At 39.8% G+C, this 16,721-nt stretch overlaps 1 protein-coding gene across 1 annotated transcript; it reads right to left on the minus strand.

The window, feature by feature from the left end:
- Positions 1-7,889: 7,889 nt before the first annotated feature.
- LOC144522760 (cytochrome P450 2D9-like) lies at positions 7,890-15,629 on the minus strand. The gene is made up of 9 exons (XM_078258065.1): positions 15,410-15,629; positions 14,745-14,907; positions 12,555-12,707; positions 12,215-12,385; positions 11,359-11,462; positions 9,420-9,581; positions 8,963-9,064; positions 8,206-8,347; positions 7,890-8,077 (listed from the first exon to the last, which is right to left on the minus strand). Exons 1-9 carry the CDS (start codon positions 15,569-15,571, stop codon positions 7,890-7,892), a joined length of 1,347 nt encoding a protein of 448 aa, XP_078114191.1. The 5' UTR covers positions 15,572-15,629.
- Positions 15,630-16,721: the final 1,092 nt, after the last annotated feature.

Raw genomic sequence — 16,721 nt, forward strand, 5'->3', positions numbered from 1 at the left:
CAGATTGTCCGTATCCTGGGCTGTGTATTGACCTCCCCGCAAAGGAGTCTCCCTGCGGTGGGGGAAGCGGACGGACCTAGCAGCCTGCTGCAGATACTTCCAAATCTTGCTAGCAATTCAACATTATCATAGCTATAAGTGTGCGCGGCTTAAAGGTGCACTATGAGTTCCTGCATGACGTCACTTCTGTTGCCATTCCAAGTAAATACCAAACAAAACAGAGCAAGCTCGCCCCTCCCCCCATGTTTCCATAACTGTCATGACAAACTGACTGTCACTAACCCCCAACCATCTTGTCGGTGATTGGTTTGTTGTATTTTGGTGCACAGCCTGTGCCCCTAGTGTTTGACGTTTACGACCCCTGTGTTGTCTCCCGAGACCAGGCTTTTTCACAATGTATTCAGGGGACAGGCAGCTAGCGGATCAAGGAGAGATGCCTACGATTTGAGACAAAAATGAAATTCCGCTGAAACCATGCAGGAATTCATAGTGCACCTTTAATGTCAGTAAGCACCTGTTAAAAACGAGATTTTACATTATGTTACTTGTTCAAACGGCACAACAACAACAAAAGTTAGCCATCAGACTGAAGCTGCTAAAACATTAGCAATGTATCGTGAATAGCTTTTTGGTGAATTCCTAAACTCATCTAGAACTGAGCAAGTCTGTTACAGACTTCAAGATGATAGGAATTTCACTTTACAACCTCTTTAACCAACACAGTCTCACTCCCTACTCGTCAAATGTCTGACGCATGGTCAAGGACCCCTGGCGTTAAGTTTCAACGCCAGGTGTGTACCCGTTGCGTTATTTTTCGATGAAGGGACAGACATTCAGACAGACATTCATGTTATCCCTCACCCTTGGATATAGACGAAAGAAAAAACACACCCCCCTTAACTTGAAATCTCTGACAGTTTTATTATTGGTATTTTTAACTCAATAACAGCTGTTTTAATCAACATTTATTCACGAGATCTTATCATGGTTTATATGTATTTCTTTTAATGCTATTATTTCAGTCTATTTGGAAGCTGGGTTGCTTTTTTGTTTATTTATATTTTTAAAACGATAACGCTACATCTATCAACATTTATTTAGATGTTATCATGGTATGGTATGGTATTTCTTTATTTTAATAATATTATTTCGGTCTTATTACCAGTGAAATATTACAGTATGCTGTAATACAGAACCCGAGCTAGACGCATTCAAAGCCGACATCCCACAATGCAATGTGGGCATTCATTCACAGAATCGGACAGCGATCAGCGGGTCTTTAACGACAGTATTGCTTCAATGTACATATATACAGTCAGTGGTTTTGTCACCAGCAACAACACGTTGCTCAGCTTTGTTCCAGTAAGTTATGCATCGTAATAATGTTTAAATAAATCAGCGGAATTTACGTAGTAATTACCCCTCCTCGTCTGTGAAAGAATGTGCACGTTGTACGTGAGAATTTACACAATAAAATACCAATAATGAAAAAATAGTGCTTTATGCTAAGCACTTTGATTTGCCTTATATATACTATATAAAAAACCTACAGTTGAGTGTTTATAAATACAGCCTAAGTTTGACTAATTAGCATTTGTTTTAACTTGTACTGTTGTGAAAAACAAAATAAACTAGACAGATAGATAAATAGATAGATAGATCGATAGATAGATAGATAGATAGATAGATAGATAGATAGATAGACAGACAGATAGATACTTTATTCATCCTGAAGGAAATATATAAGAAGATGAGAAGCATTTTTTTATTTTTTTATTTACCATGCATAGTTATTTAAAAATGCAGTTTTCTAATTTTGCAGTTAATGAATATTAATAGCAAAGACTAAAGGGAAAAAAAAGAGCATATTTATGTGTGGGACTTAGTTTGATTTAAAATCACACTGCATTTGTTATGGGCAGCTCTCTCTCCACCCTGTTTTGGGTGTTTTTGTTCTGTTTGTCTGTGTGTCTCTGTGTGTGTCTGTGCTTTTCCACCTGGAGTGCTGGAGGTGTGTTCAGAGGAAAGTAGGTCAAGGGGCGTGGCCAAATCAACACTGCACAGCCGTTCCTCACAGCTGCAGCTCATCTCCAAGATTCATTTCCAGCAATACTTAAACCGGGGCTGATCACCTTTTCGGCGCCAGTTTGTTATCTACACCCATGTGGTAACTTGGCTCTGAGTTTTCCGTGTATTCAAAGTTGTGTCCGTGTTGTCTTGTGCACCCTAGCTTTTGTCGTTCTCATGAGGTCATACTTTCCCTGTGTTCCTGTCCAGTGTCCGCTCAGACCTGCTGCCTCCTACGCTGTGCCTACAAGCTTCCAGCCTCACCATCCAGCCTAATCCTCCACCAGTGGAAACTACTGTGAACTCTTCCCTGCCTGTCCGCCTCGAGTCTCGTACGACCTGGATCCTTCCTCCTTGGCTCGCCTCAGTACTCGGACCAGCCAGGAGATTCCCCGCTCAGACAAAACCCACACTGTGTCTCTGAGTACTCTTTTGTTCATTAAAACCTTTACAAACTGTGTTCATTGTCTGTGTGTGAAATCTCTGCGTTCTGGGTCAGAACAAGCCCCTAACAGCATTATTAGTTGTTTTAAATAAATTACTTTTTTGAAATATCAATTTATGGTAGGCCTAACATATATTCAGAAGATGAGCTTCATATCAATCACCGTGGTTACAGATTGTAGCCATTCTAACCTTTGTAGCCTTTTTCAAAATTAAGAAGGGACTAGGAAGCATTTTCAAGAAATGAAAAGGATAAGCAGATTGTTGCCGAGGTTTTTGTTCACAGAGTAAGATGTACTGTATATAGCTTAGTATATACAACGTTTTTTGGCACAAGTTGAGGAAAGGGTCGTGACATGGGTCAGAGGGTATCGGAGGTCATAAATGATGAACCAATCCATCGGCTCTGCTCCTATGACACCTTGGTGTTCATGTGGACAACACCTTTGACTGGAAGGCCTGTGTTGAAAGTGTGTGTTATCATTTAGAGCAGACACAGTGAATCAGATGGTTTATGTTATACAGTTGGGCAAAAAAGTATTTAGTCACCCACCAATTGTGCAAGTTCTCCCACTTAAAAAGATGAGAGAGGCCTGTAAGTGTCCTCATAGGTACACTTCAACTATGAGAGACAAAATGAGAAAAAAATCCAGAAAATCACATTGTAGGATTTTTAATGAATTTATTTGCAAATTATGGTGGAAAATAAGTATTTGGTCAATAACAAAAGTTCATCTCAGTACTTTGTTATATACCCTTGGTTGGCAATGACAGAGGTCAAACGTTTTCTGTAAGTCTTCACAAGGTTTTCACACACTGTTGCTGGTATTTTGGCCCATTCCTCCATGCAGATCTCCTCTAGAGCAGTGATGTTTTGGGGCTGTTGCTGGGCAACATGGACTTTCAACTCCCTCCAAAGATGTTCTATGGGGTTGAGATCTGGAGACTGGCTAGGCCACTCCAGGACCTTGAGATGCTTCTTACAAAGCCACTCCTTCGTTGCCCGGGCGGTGTGTTTGGGATCATTGTCATGCTGAAAGACCCAGCCACGTTTCATCTTCAATGCCCTTGCTGATGGAAGGAGGTTTTCACTCAAAATCTCACGATACATGGCCCCATTCATTCTTTCCTTTACACGGATCAGTCGTCCTGGTCCCTTTGCAGAAAAACAGCCCCAAAGCATGATGTTTCCACCCCCATGCTTCACAGTAGGTATGGTGTTCTTTGGATGCAACTCAGCATCTTTCCCCTCCAAACACAACGAGTTGAGTTTTTACCAAAAAGTTCTATTTTGGTTTCATCTGACCATATGACATTCTCCCAATCCTCTTCTGGATCATCCAAATGCTCTCTAGCAAACTCCAGACGGGCCTGGACATGTACTGGCTTAAGCAGGGGGACACGTCTGGCACTGCAGGATTTGAGTCCCTGGTGGCGTTTTGTGTTACTGATGGTAGCCTTTGTTACTTTGGTCCCAGCTCCCTGCAGGTCATTCACTAGGTCCTTCAGGTGGTTCTGGGATTTTTGCTCACTGTTCCTGTGATCATTTTGACCCCACAGGGTGAGATCTTGCGTGGAGCCCTGGATCGATGGAGATTATTAGTGGTCTTGTATGTCTTCCATTTTCTTAGAATTTCTCCCACAGTTGATTTATTCACACCAAGCTGCTTACCTATTGCAGATCCAGTCTTCCCAGCCTGGTGCAGGTCTACAATTTTGTTTCTGGTGTCCTTTGACAGCTCTTTGGTCTTGGCCATAGTGGAGTTTGGAGTGTGACTGTTTGAGGTTGTGGACAGGTGTCTTTTATACTGATAACAAGTTCAAACAGGTGCCATTAATACAGGTAACGAGTGGAGGACAGAGGAGCCTCTTAAAGAAGTTACAGGTCTGTGAGAGCCAGAAATCTTGCTTGTTTGTAGGTGACCAAATACTTATTTTCCCGAGGAATTTGCAAATAAATTCATTAAAAATCCTACAATGTGATTTTCTGGATTTTTTTTTCTCCTTTTGTCTCTCATAGTTGAAGTGTACCAATGATGAAAATTACAGGCCTCTCTCATATTTTTTAAGTGGGAGAACTTGCACAATTGGTGGCTGACTAAATACTTTTTTGCCCCACTGTACAAGGCTGCATTACAGCGCATTTTAATATGACTTTCATGAAGGTTGTGGAGAGGAATAGAAACCAGTCTCTCCAGGCAAGCACAGATAATATGAACTGATCTATCTTTATTCTCCATGACAAGTATGAGCTCTTATCCTCTGGCAGAAGATATGGGTACCCCAATCTAACTTAACATTTCTAAACTATAGTCCTATTCGGACCTACCTCAATTAAAACTTTAAATAATGTTGCTTGAGGCTGCAGGTGTTTGATATAATCATTATGGTTGTGTGTTGCTCTTGTCACTGTTTGTGAAAGATGAGCAATAGATTGTGGCTGTGTGATGTGCTTCAGTCTGACTACATATAACTTTGTTTATATTGTTTTTTTATTGTAAGTATATGTCAGCTGTGTGATAAAACAATGTGTCAAGTGTTATGTGTGAAGCATTTGAACAACGAAATGAAAAACACTGTCAGAGGACTATAGCAACCACATCGTTGGAAAGGTCTCAACCTTGACAGTAACATATGTCAGTCTGAAGAGGATACATTACTCCTGCTTTGAAATATTGACCTCTGAACTTTGAACCCAGTCCATGTTTGAAGGCTTGTCATTTAGCACTTAATGTGAAACAAGAGGCTATATCAGCTTCGCTACCGTCTTGGTTCTTTCGAGCGTATGGGGAGTGATGTAGGCAAAATAAAATGACTGACTTGGACGTGGGGCCTTCCCACAGGCTGCAGCGAGATGCTCCTCGAAGCGGCGGGCCGCGCGAGCTGTAGTTCCATTGAGACATCCTGTAGGGGGACCGCTGTAAGCTGGAGGTCTCTCAGACCGGTCTCGTAAACAAGAGGCTTTTATTTAGCAGTTGACGGTTCGTTTGTTTAAATATCACATCATCATAAGATTAACGGGAACCTGTGGTTAACTTTTTTTTACGAGTTATACTCGTCTACAGCGAAGCAAGCAGAGGCGGGGGAGAGAGTGATACCCGTTTCTCTTCGGGAGACTTGTTTAAATTATGACAAATATGCTATATACATTAGATTTAGTATTCAGTTCATACTTTTTTTGGTGTATTTGTTTTCTGATTTTAACGCTATAAAGACCGTTGCCGTGCTTGCATCACTCCCTTACCCCTCCTACCAGTTCCTATGGCCACTTCGCCAGTGTGAATGCAATTGGAAAAAACGGTTTTGGGGGACAGTAGTTAGTAGATCTGTTAGAAGTGGACTTTTCCTATAACTACGTTCCTGTAACCACTTGGTCGGAAAGCGGCTATAGTGTCGCTTTAAGCTACTGTCCATTTTGACTGATACTGCATAAACGGTTGCTTCATTCATTGTATGCCATTCATTTGTTAATTCTGTGTTAGTTTCCATTCATTCCTTTTTTCAATCGTTTATGCCTATTCTAATTTAGTAGTGTATATTCTTAAGTAAACATTCTTTATTTATAGGGAACCTGAATACGTGAATTTGTGTTTGAAATCTTACGCCACTGTACACCAAGTTATGAACTAACTCTTGTAGCAGACCTCCAGATTATGAGATTGAAAAGGCATTGTTTATCAGTTTCTCTTTATTGAGATGGTGCCCCAAATGTAATTTTTGTTTAAACAACTTTTGCCAATAAACAACATAGAGTGCAGGCATTCTGCAATGAATTAAATAATAATTATTGTCAATTAATTAACTACCCATATACACTGCAACAACGACCACATAAACTAATAAATATGCAAAAAATAACCCTGGGATGCATGCACAGCTGTCTTGATATTGGTAGGTAATTACATTTTTTTTACTTGCGTGTCCTGTGATAACACATGTAATTAACCCACCTGTGTCCCAGAAGAGTAGGCTCGGGCTCCCCCATGTTGACTCTAGCATGTCAGATGAACAAAGTAAACCGTTTACCCCCCTATTTGACTTTTCTCCGATTGGATGGTCAGCATGATGCAACATGCTCAAGTTCAAGTTCAAACAATTGTATTTACCCCAAAGGGGAATTCAGTTCAACAGTCTGCAGACCAAACAAACCCATTTACACATAAACAGCTGGCATTGGTATCTCAGAGACAACACACGAGAGCCAAGCAATGAGTATACACAGTTCAGTTCAAGTTAAGAACAATGATAAAAATAAATAAATACATAAATAAATAAGATTCCCAGACAAATGGTAAAAATAAACCTTATAATAGTAAAATACAGTATGTACAGTAGTAGATGCTCATTCCAAGAGACTATTGTCAAGGTTTAAAAGTCTGATAGCATGAAGGACTTTGTATAACCTTTTGGTTGTGTAATGTACAGTCTATCAACCAAAACAGAGACACAATGGGGAGACTGAGACGATTTGGTTAATATTGTTATTTATTTTTGTAAATCATAAATGCATATCATTAAAATGCTATTGCAATAAATGTTGCACATCAGACTAAAAAGATGACGAATTGGCCAGAATGTCCTCCATCTTATCAATCCCATATAAATCAATTACATATCAAGGCATGCTATGTGAATACATAGGTAGGCTCAGTGGTAAGTATACATATTAAAGCATGTCATGGAATCAAAACTTTCTCCAAAATAAACAGCAAAATACCTACTAAAACTACTCATGAAAGTATTTTTTGATTTGATGCTCCCATCGGCATGACAACATCATTTGTCTGTTCCTTTAAACAACGTTACAAATCACTATTGGAAAATAAATCAGTTTTATGATGTTACAATTCTATGGTTAAGGTTTGATTACATTTAGGCAGTAAAACAACTTGGTCTAGTGAAACATTATGGTTTGGGTTAAAATTTCATTAATGTTAGGGGATCTTTGGCGATGTTTCATTGACCCATCCTATACACCACCAACCCGGACCTCTGCTATGCGGACTTCGTCACACTTAAACATCACCTGACTTCCTCCTTTGCTCCTATAATAATTTCTACAGTCCATAGAGGGCTTTGTCACTTGTAAACACGTGTTGTTTTGGGGTACTTGCTGAAACGACTAATGCTGTCATTCTTCCTGGGAGGACAGTCTCAATTCAAAAGTAAGTCTATATCTACTTAATGGAACACACAGTACATTAAAAGCACATTGTAGCCTGTAACCTAAACAGATATAATGTAGCTATGACGCCTGGCATAATTCACTATGTGTGTTGTTAGCTGTCATAGCTAGCATATAGATAGTGACTGCTGTGAATAGGGCAGCTGAAAACTAAGGAAAGAGCAAATGGCAGTCGGTGTGTCTGCAGACAGCCTCACTGTGTTGCCCTGAGTTGGATCTTCATCTGATAAGGTTTGGGAGTCAGTGTGACCCCATAGACTGGAGTATAGTCTGGCTCTCCTGCATCCTCAGGCCAGATGAACTTAAACTTCCTCAGGAGGGTCACCATGATGAGGAAGAGCTCCATACGAGCCAGACCCTCTCCAAGACACATACGAGGACCTGGGACATGAAAAAAGACCTCAAAGTCATCCACAACAGTTTGACTAAACCCACCCTGCCTGTGCATGCCACTGCAGCTGTGATACAACGCGTTCCTTAGCAGTGTTTTTTTTTTTTTTAATTCATACCTGCAGAGAAAGGCATGAAGGCCTCTGGTTTAACAAACTCTCCCTGGTCATTGAGGAAGTTTTCAGGGTTGAATTCATTGGGGAATTTCCATTGTCCCTCCTCATTCAGCACTGAGGTCAGGTTAGGGATGATCAGTGTGCCCTGAGGAGAAAATGAAGCAAAAGAGCAAAGGGCAGAAAATGTTCACACAATACAGTATGTGAGCTATTTAAATTAGCATGTCTAAACACGATTTGTTCTAATCGCTGCATGTACTTTGTCCATAGCAAACCCCACCAATCGGTGCCGAAACATCAAAGTAAGAATGCCGTAAACATATTCTTTCTTCTTTCTCTTCACAGTCATTCCATCAAAGAACCAAGCAGGCCTGCTTTATTGCAATTTAAAATTTCGTCAAAACCAGCCATTTTGAACATGTAACGTTAGCTTGCTAGCTTGGAGGTTGTTCTTGTTGTTTCCCGTAGCGAAGGGATTTTGACACACAGCTAGCAGTAGGGGATGGGCTTATCCTGGTAATGTACTTCCGTTGATCCAAGCTAGAAAAATTGTAACCAACATTAAAGACACTAAACTTTTTTCTTACAATAAATTACAATTAAAATTGAATTAAAATTAGCAGAAAAGTCATGTTTAACTATGTTCCCAACAGAGGTTACCATACCTTGCCTCCACAATAAGGTACCGTGCTGATATAGTCAGTGAGGTTTCTTTCCACAACACCTCACTATAGTGTTCACTATACCAGTTGATTCTTACCCTGGGTATGGAATATCCCATGAGCTCTGTGTCTATAGTTGTACAGTGAGGGACGCTGAGTGGAGCAGTGTTGGCTATCCTCTGCACTTCATGGATCACAGCCTGGATCAAGAGAGATTTAAACAACGAACAAATGTTCTTATGCTTTATGTGACTTTATGGGGCAGAAGAAAAACAATGCAGGCTCTCAGAAGCTCAGCCACAAAACAGTAGAGCAATAAACTTGCAATATGGGAACCTGCCAGCAATGTGATGACAACCAGGCAATAAAGGTCATTATAAATGTGGTTCAAAAGCAGTGATTATAATTGATCTACACCAAGGACCCCAACCTAAACAGATTATCTCACCAGATTTATTGTTAGCATAGTTTGTATCAAGCTCTAACAATTACAGTCAGACCCATGTGTACACATACAATAAAAATAAAATGATTAAGTGAAATCTAATTATTTACCTGCATGTAAGGCATGTTGTGTCTGTCATCAAAACTGGCCTGATCCTTCCCTTCCAACACCTCGTCTATCTCCTGCTGACAACGCTCTGACAGACACAGCAGAGAGATAACAATAATTTGAAATATAATTTTACTAACATAAATTGGCACACTTCTATTGCACTGTTACCTTCCAAAACAGGGAAACCTAAATTAAAATATAGCCATTAAATTACCCCATCATCAATTCAACAATGAATATCACAAACTAAGCAAACTTACTCCGGGAAATACTAAGATATATACAGACACTACTCTGACTCACAGGATGCACCGTCTCTGCATCCAGGGCTTATACCACCAAAGACTATTGTGATTGGTTTAAAAGAAATACAAACAAGTCTGGATGTTTTTTCCACTATCCCAGAATGTTAACTTGTGCAGACAGACGAGGCTTGTAAATTGGGTAGTTTGCTTCTCACAAACTGGCTGTATCTCCAGCAGTGCTTGCTTAGCTGCTCCATTGCAGGTTGTAAATCACTTGAGGAAGTTCACAGTGCCTTGACACTCTTGACACAGCTTTGGGGTTCGTTTAAGAATGTCTTCCACACAGTTCTGAGCACCTCCTCTGTGACAGACAGTTTGTGTACAGACTTGACCAAACAGATTCTCTTTCTCATGTACCACCAAAGTGCTAGCCCCCCTGTTGTGGAAAATCTCTTTGGTGTTCGGTGATGAAGCTGGAAATTAAGATTGTCTGACACACTGGAGTTATCTATGTTATTTTATTTAATCTCTTGCAAGTAGAAGGAGACAATTTAACAGAGTGTCAAGCAGTCTGCAAAAGTGTGTTGAGGAAACAAAGGCTTTCACAGAGTTTTTATGGGCGAGCATGCGAGGGGAGGGACTGTATTCTTGTCGACTCATGCATGCTCTTGGGAGAATCACTGGAATTGTTGGGTCTTTGTAAATTATAAAGTGTGGTTAGACCTACTATATCTGTAAAGTGTCCTGAGATAACTTGAATTGAATTGAATTGAAAATTGAATTGACTCAGCAATCCTGGTCCAACAGCTCCTTTAGACGTCTCCTGAGGGGCGTACAGACACATCCTCCTCTGTGGTTCCCCCCCCCAAAAGTCAAGAGAGAGGGAACGACATACAGCAAAGGGCTGTGGGTCAGATTCAAACCCGACCACTGCCAAGGACTCAGCCTAGATGAGGCGCACACTCTACCGGGTGAGCACTCTAGCCCGGTGGGTGGATTAAAGTGGAAAGATATCTGTTGTTTGGTCAGTTGGTCTTTCATCTTGGTCTAGGCTTAGGTTGACTCAGGTTTGTCCCGAAGCAATCTATTTCTTTGGCGTGGAAGTGTGGCTTTGAGAGACTGTGCCTTGCAGGTGGTAAATCAGCCATTTTTGGAATTGCCATTGCAATGGTACTGATGTCTTCATATTGCTTCACTGGCCCGCAAGCTCCACTTACCAAAACACTCTTTCTGGGCCCAGATGGCATAGTTTAGAGTCTTAATCCTGGAATAGGAGCTTGGTTATTGGATGAAGGACTGGATGGACGGGAGACACCTTATTAAGGTTTTACAGTCAGCACCAAGGGTTTTGAGCATCCCAACCAGGGTTTAAACTTTGAGAGCAAATCTCTTAAAGGCCTTGACTTTACCTCTGTGGATATCAGAAGCATACATCATTGTAGCTATCTTCTTAAATGCAAACTGGTGAGACTGGCCAAATGTATCGTTCAAGGCAGCCATGGTGTCTGTATAGGGGGTTGGAGAGACAACCATTACACAGGCCTCTTCCAGCTTAAGATGGTCTACTAATAATGATATTTGAACAACTCAGTCCCCAAGACACGAAAAATGCCTTTTCTGTTTTTTGTGTCTTTCACATAAAAATAATTCTAAGCATGAAATGAATACATATTTTACTTCCGAACTGTCAGACATTTGCAGTCCGCAGGGAAGCCTTCAGCAGCGGCTCCTGCACCGGCGGCAGTCCGTCCAGCTCCCGGTACCGCTCCCGGTACCGCTGCTGCTCCCAATACTCTGCTTCCGGTAACGGTCACATATGGTTAATATACAGCCACATACTTGTTGTCCAAGCCCATGTGTTCTCAGGAAATAAATGTGTGCAGCATTCACTGTCCCGTGGGAAATAATGCCAAGTCGAGCTTCATGCAGATCACCCTGATAGATAACCAGAATTGGAAGTCAGAATGTAAACTGGGCCACAGATGGTAAGCACAATTACATTAACCTAAAACTAACTTAATTAAAATGCCACAGCCCATACTGTTTTTTTTTTTTTTTAATTATTAGAATATAGACATTAAAAGACTAAATCGTTAGGCAAGTACTTTTACTTTTAATACTTAAAGTGCATTTAAAATCAGGTACTTTTTACTTTTACTTAAGCAGGGTTGTCATTGTGGTACTTTTACTAAAGTAAATATGTCTCTGGTTATTTGTACTTTTACTTAAGTACTGAGATTCAGTACTTCACCACTGGTAGCCTGCCTATAAGTGCCATCACGTTCTGTCTGCCACTTGTTGTCTGCAGCTGGTTGTGCTTTGCATATGTGGGATTCTGAAACGTCCTTACATTCAGGAATTGACGTTTGTTTATTCAAAGTCAAAGACTACCTAGGGTGCATGTTAAACTTTGCAGGTGCTTTAGGAATTACACTGTGTCTTTTTGTGTTATTTGTGCAGGTTTAGCTGTAAAAGAGTGCAATCCTTTTGGGAATTTAAACATTATACTTGTTAATATTTTTGAGCCAGGTTTGAAGGCAGAAACATGCTTTCACTCACCACAGTCCATGGTCCATTGGTTATCTTGGTAATCTCAGTAAAGCATTGAACAATAACTTTGATGAACTCATCATCATACTCGTAGCGTGTACCAAACAGGACCTGGCAGATGATGTTGGAGGCCGCATTATGAAACATAACTTGAGGATTCAAGGTATTGCCTGTAAAAGATGATGAACATTAAGTAAGATACAGCATTGTGCAAGAACACAAAATAACAATGCAAAATTCATAATCAAAATCCACCTTGTAATATTATCAATGATATTTCTGCTGCTCAGAAAACCCTCCCATCCTTATTAAGATTGTGTGGACCCTCAGATGACATACCAATACTCTTTTCCAGTGTATCAATGGTGTATTGTATCTCTGTCTGAATCCTCTCCTCCATGGAATGTTTCCCGAGACCAAAGTTCCTCAAAGTCGCCAGAGCAAAGCGACGATGGTCCCTCCAAATAGAGCCATAATCTGCAAAAATCACTCCTACAACAGGTGTAGTGACACAATGAGTATATAGTATAAGCATGGTTGCACTTGACGACCAGACATTGTCAGCCGTTAATTATACTAGTAATAATAATAATAATAATAATAATAATAATAATAATAATAATAATAATAATAATAATACATTTTATTTATGGGTGCCTTTCTTGATACTCAAGACACCTTAAATCAGGGACGGGGCTAGATGGGGGGGCATGAGGTGGCACCGGACCCCCCTGAAATATGATTGGCCTCCCCTGGTGCCCCCCTCCCCTACACACACACACACCCCACACCCCAATCCATTGGGCTAGAGTTCTTGTCATTTCCATTGGATCAGAGCACTGTCATTTGGCTGCCTGTTGTGCCAATCTTCCCAGCCCTTGTAACATGACCAATTAATGTTTCCATGACAACTATCCAAAATTATGATACCATGGATCCAGCACAGGAATTGTTTTTTAAAAAAGTGGTAGACTGAGCCTTTAGAAAATGTGGATTGTATTCAGATGCACAATTTGTTTGAAATGAAAACAAGTTAGATTAATAATGAATATGATGTTTTATTTAGCATAATAATGTGTTGTTCTATCCTATCCAATAATCCTTATATTTATAAGCAGGTTTTTTTATGCTGTAATCTGATAAAAGGCAGTAAACGACGATAGACAACAGTTAAAATACTGGGGATTGGCCCATTTATCTGTAATGCAATGAACTCAAATGAGACATGCAGGAAAAGACACACAGGATACTTTCCACTGTAACTTAAAGACATGTGATTTGATCAATTTACAAGATGTATGCTGTCAATTCAGCAAGGCACAATGACTGATTGGTAATATTGCTTGTAGTCTATATCCACGACGTTCCACTTCCGGGATTGCTCTGGTGCTGCCAGAAATTCTGCCGAATCACAATTCAGTGAATTCAGTTCCCTATAAACTGAACATGTTTTCTCCCTACAGTTTGGAATCTTAGTTAACATGGCTGAATACCCTGTGCAGTTACTATGCAATCAGTACACATCTTTTGCTTTTCCTAGAGTAGTGAAGGGAAGCCTTCTACAAAGATAAACTAGGCAACATGTGACACATTGGCGATTTAAAACCCTTTTTAGGGAGGCTCAAGCGCCCCTAAATTTCATCTCAGCCCCCCTAAAAATTATAATATAAAAAAATAAAAAATTCATAAAACATTTATAAAAAATACATTTTAGTGCTTCAACTTAGAGTTTGCGAACTTGTCTGTTAGTGACAGAGGACAAGCAATTACAGGTTCAAAGGGCTTGAAACAGGTTTAATATCCTGTGTGTCTGTCGCCGATGCTATCCACCTGTAACCCAGTCAAGGAAAGGGTTAACAGAAACCTAGCGTTGACCAATCGGAGGTTGTTGTGCCTTTGGCTGAGTCTCTATCTAATCTGTCAGAGGGAGAGCAGGAGTGTGGTTGTAGTCCCCAGAGAAAGAGAAGAAGTTGTTAATTTCATGGCGCAGATTAGAACCCAAATTGAAACGTAAGCAACTAAAATGGCTGAATGTTAGAACATTGTGTCAAATTGGTCGTTATTACTGTGACTTATAAAGTGTCAGGTTTAGTTCCATGATAGTGTCAAAAAATGTTGACGTTGTTCAGTAGCTAGCTCAGAGATTATCGGCTATTGAAATGACTGATTTAGCAGGAGGGGGGTTTGCATGCACTATATCCGTGTCACATTCGCATTAGGGGCTGAGCCCCCCTGAAGGTCTGATACTAGAATCGCCCCTGATGTGACATTTCATTTCTGTTTCTCCCTTTTCACCATTTCCCAGCACTTCATTTAGTGTGATACAGTAATGATGGCAATAAAAACTTAAACTGCACAACCATATGTTGTAGCAAGATATATAGGAATCATGGTACTTGACCCATCCCTACATACAGTACACTCATAGAAAGAGATATTTCTGACATACAGTATGCACTATATGTTTTTTTTAATAAGTTAATTTTAATAAAACATTCTCTGCCTTATGACATATTGTGTCTGTTCTACCTTTCCTTTGGACGGCGTCATTGACAAACATGTCTTGGGGTCGTCCAGCAAAATCAGTGCCCTTGGTCACCATAGCCTCCTTCATGGCCTTCATCCCATTGATGATAACAGCTGGTCTGGTACCGAGGAACAGACTGTAGACATTCCCATAAGTATTCCTCAGCTGGGAAAGAACAAGATAACAAGTCATTGTTAAAATGCATATATATCATATAACTTCAGATATTACTCTTTGAAAGGGCAATTTACTAAAAAACACAAAAAACATATTTGCCCACTAAGCTCAATATTTTATCATCTGACAATGCAATTTAAAAACCAGCAAATGAGAACACATGGATTGAGATACAGTTGCACAACTCTCCACACACAAACTTGCAATAATTTTGCTACAATAATGACCCAATGCCTGTACCACTGTTTAGCTACAGTGCACAAGCAGTCAACTCTGTACAGACAGCCTGTTGTGAGTAACTTTTACACTTAGCAAATGTTGAAACTATTACTATTACACAGTGGCCACAAGTGTAAGTATTACACCATTGTTGACACATTATAGGTAGCTAATATAGTTTAGTAGTAATTACATCAATGCAATAACAATGTCAGGCATTGGAAGAGCAAAACATTAACACATTTTTATGTTAACACATTAACATTCTTACCCTCTCAAAGTCCTTCAGGGGATTCTCTAGGCTCAGGTGCAAAATGTTCCCAAGCATCGGCAGGATAGGGGGTCCTGGGGGAAAGTTCTTGGGCCTCTGGGATTTGAGTAGAAGGAAGAGGAAGACAAAGCAGAGCAATATCAGGAAGATTGAGGCAAACATGGTTGATGGACTGGACTGCACTGAAGAGGCAAGCTAATTGACTTGCTTTCAAAGTGTAGCTCAGCTCTTAGTCCTGCCCATTCTGGTTGTGTGGAATGGGAACATCTTACAGAAACAGGGCACATACTTTTAGAGGCACAAGTTGACACAGACTTTGTTTTTTAATTATCCACTATAAACTACGGTGGCCCTGAAGTGCAAATCACAACAGCAAATAGAAAAACGCGACAGCAAATCATAAAACACAACGGCAAATAGGAAAACACGACAGCAAATAGGAAAACACGACAGCAAATAGGAAACAAAAGCAAATAGGAAAACACGGCAGCAAATATGAAAACACGACAGCAAATAGGAAAACACGACAGCAAATAGGAAACAACAGCAAATATGAAAACATGACAGCAAATAGGAAAACACGACAGCAAATAGGAAAACACGACAGCAAATAGGAAATCACAACGGCAAATAGGAAAACACGACAGCAAATAGGAAAACACGATAGCAAATAGGAAATCACAATGGCAAATAGGAAACACAACAACAAATATGAAAACACGACAGCAAATAGGAAAACACAACAGCAAATTAGGAAAACACGACAGCAAATAGGAAAACACGATAGCAAATAGGAAATCACAATGGCAAATAGGAAACACAACAACAAATATGAAAACACGACAGCAAATATAGAAACACAACAGCAAATAGGAAAAATCGACAGCAAATATGAAAACACCGGTGTATGTATATATATATATATATATAGATATATATATAGATATAGATATAGATATACTAACCAATGAAACCTATGAAAAACGTCAGTCGCAACTTTACAATAGCCATCCAGATAATATGTATAGATGGTTTACAAAGTATTTTTGAACTACTTAACAAGGTATTATAGTCATCTGTTGCAACTTTATAATAACCATCCAGACACTGTTTATTGACGGTTTACAAACCAACTAGTAACCCTTAACAAAGTGTTGGGAATATCCGGTCCATCTATCTATGTAATGTTTATAGATGTTTTAAAAATGGTTTCTTAAAGGTTTACAAACATTTTTTTAATCATTACCAGATACCTAATATAGTATATGAGGGATATAATGTGTGTAACAATAAACTGTTAATTTACAGCACA

Source organism: Sander vitreus, chromosome 8 (genome assembly GCF_031162955.1).
Source record: "Sander vitreus isolate 19-12246 chromosome 8, sanVit1, whole genome shotgun sequence".
Lineage (NCBI taxonomy): Eukaryota > Metazoa > Chordata > Actinopteri > Perciformes > Percidae > Sander > Sander vitreus.

Bases quoted from the DNA above. Each gene is read 5' to 3' on its own strand.
- LOC144522760 (XM_078258065.1), bottom strand. From the start codon at position 15,571: ATGTTTGCCTCAATCTTCCTGATATTGCTCTGCTTTGTCTTCCTCTTC. The intron at 9,582-11,358 runs GTCTGACAGTTC...GGAAGGTAACAG, and splicing joins CTTCCCTGCGGACTGCAAAT to TGCAATAGAAGTGTGCCAAT. The intron at 8,348-8,962 runs GTAAGAATCAAC...TTTTCTCCTCAG, and splicing joins TGGGATATTCCATACCCAGG to GGCACACTGATCATCCCTAA.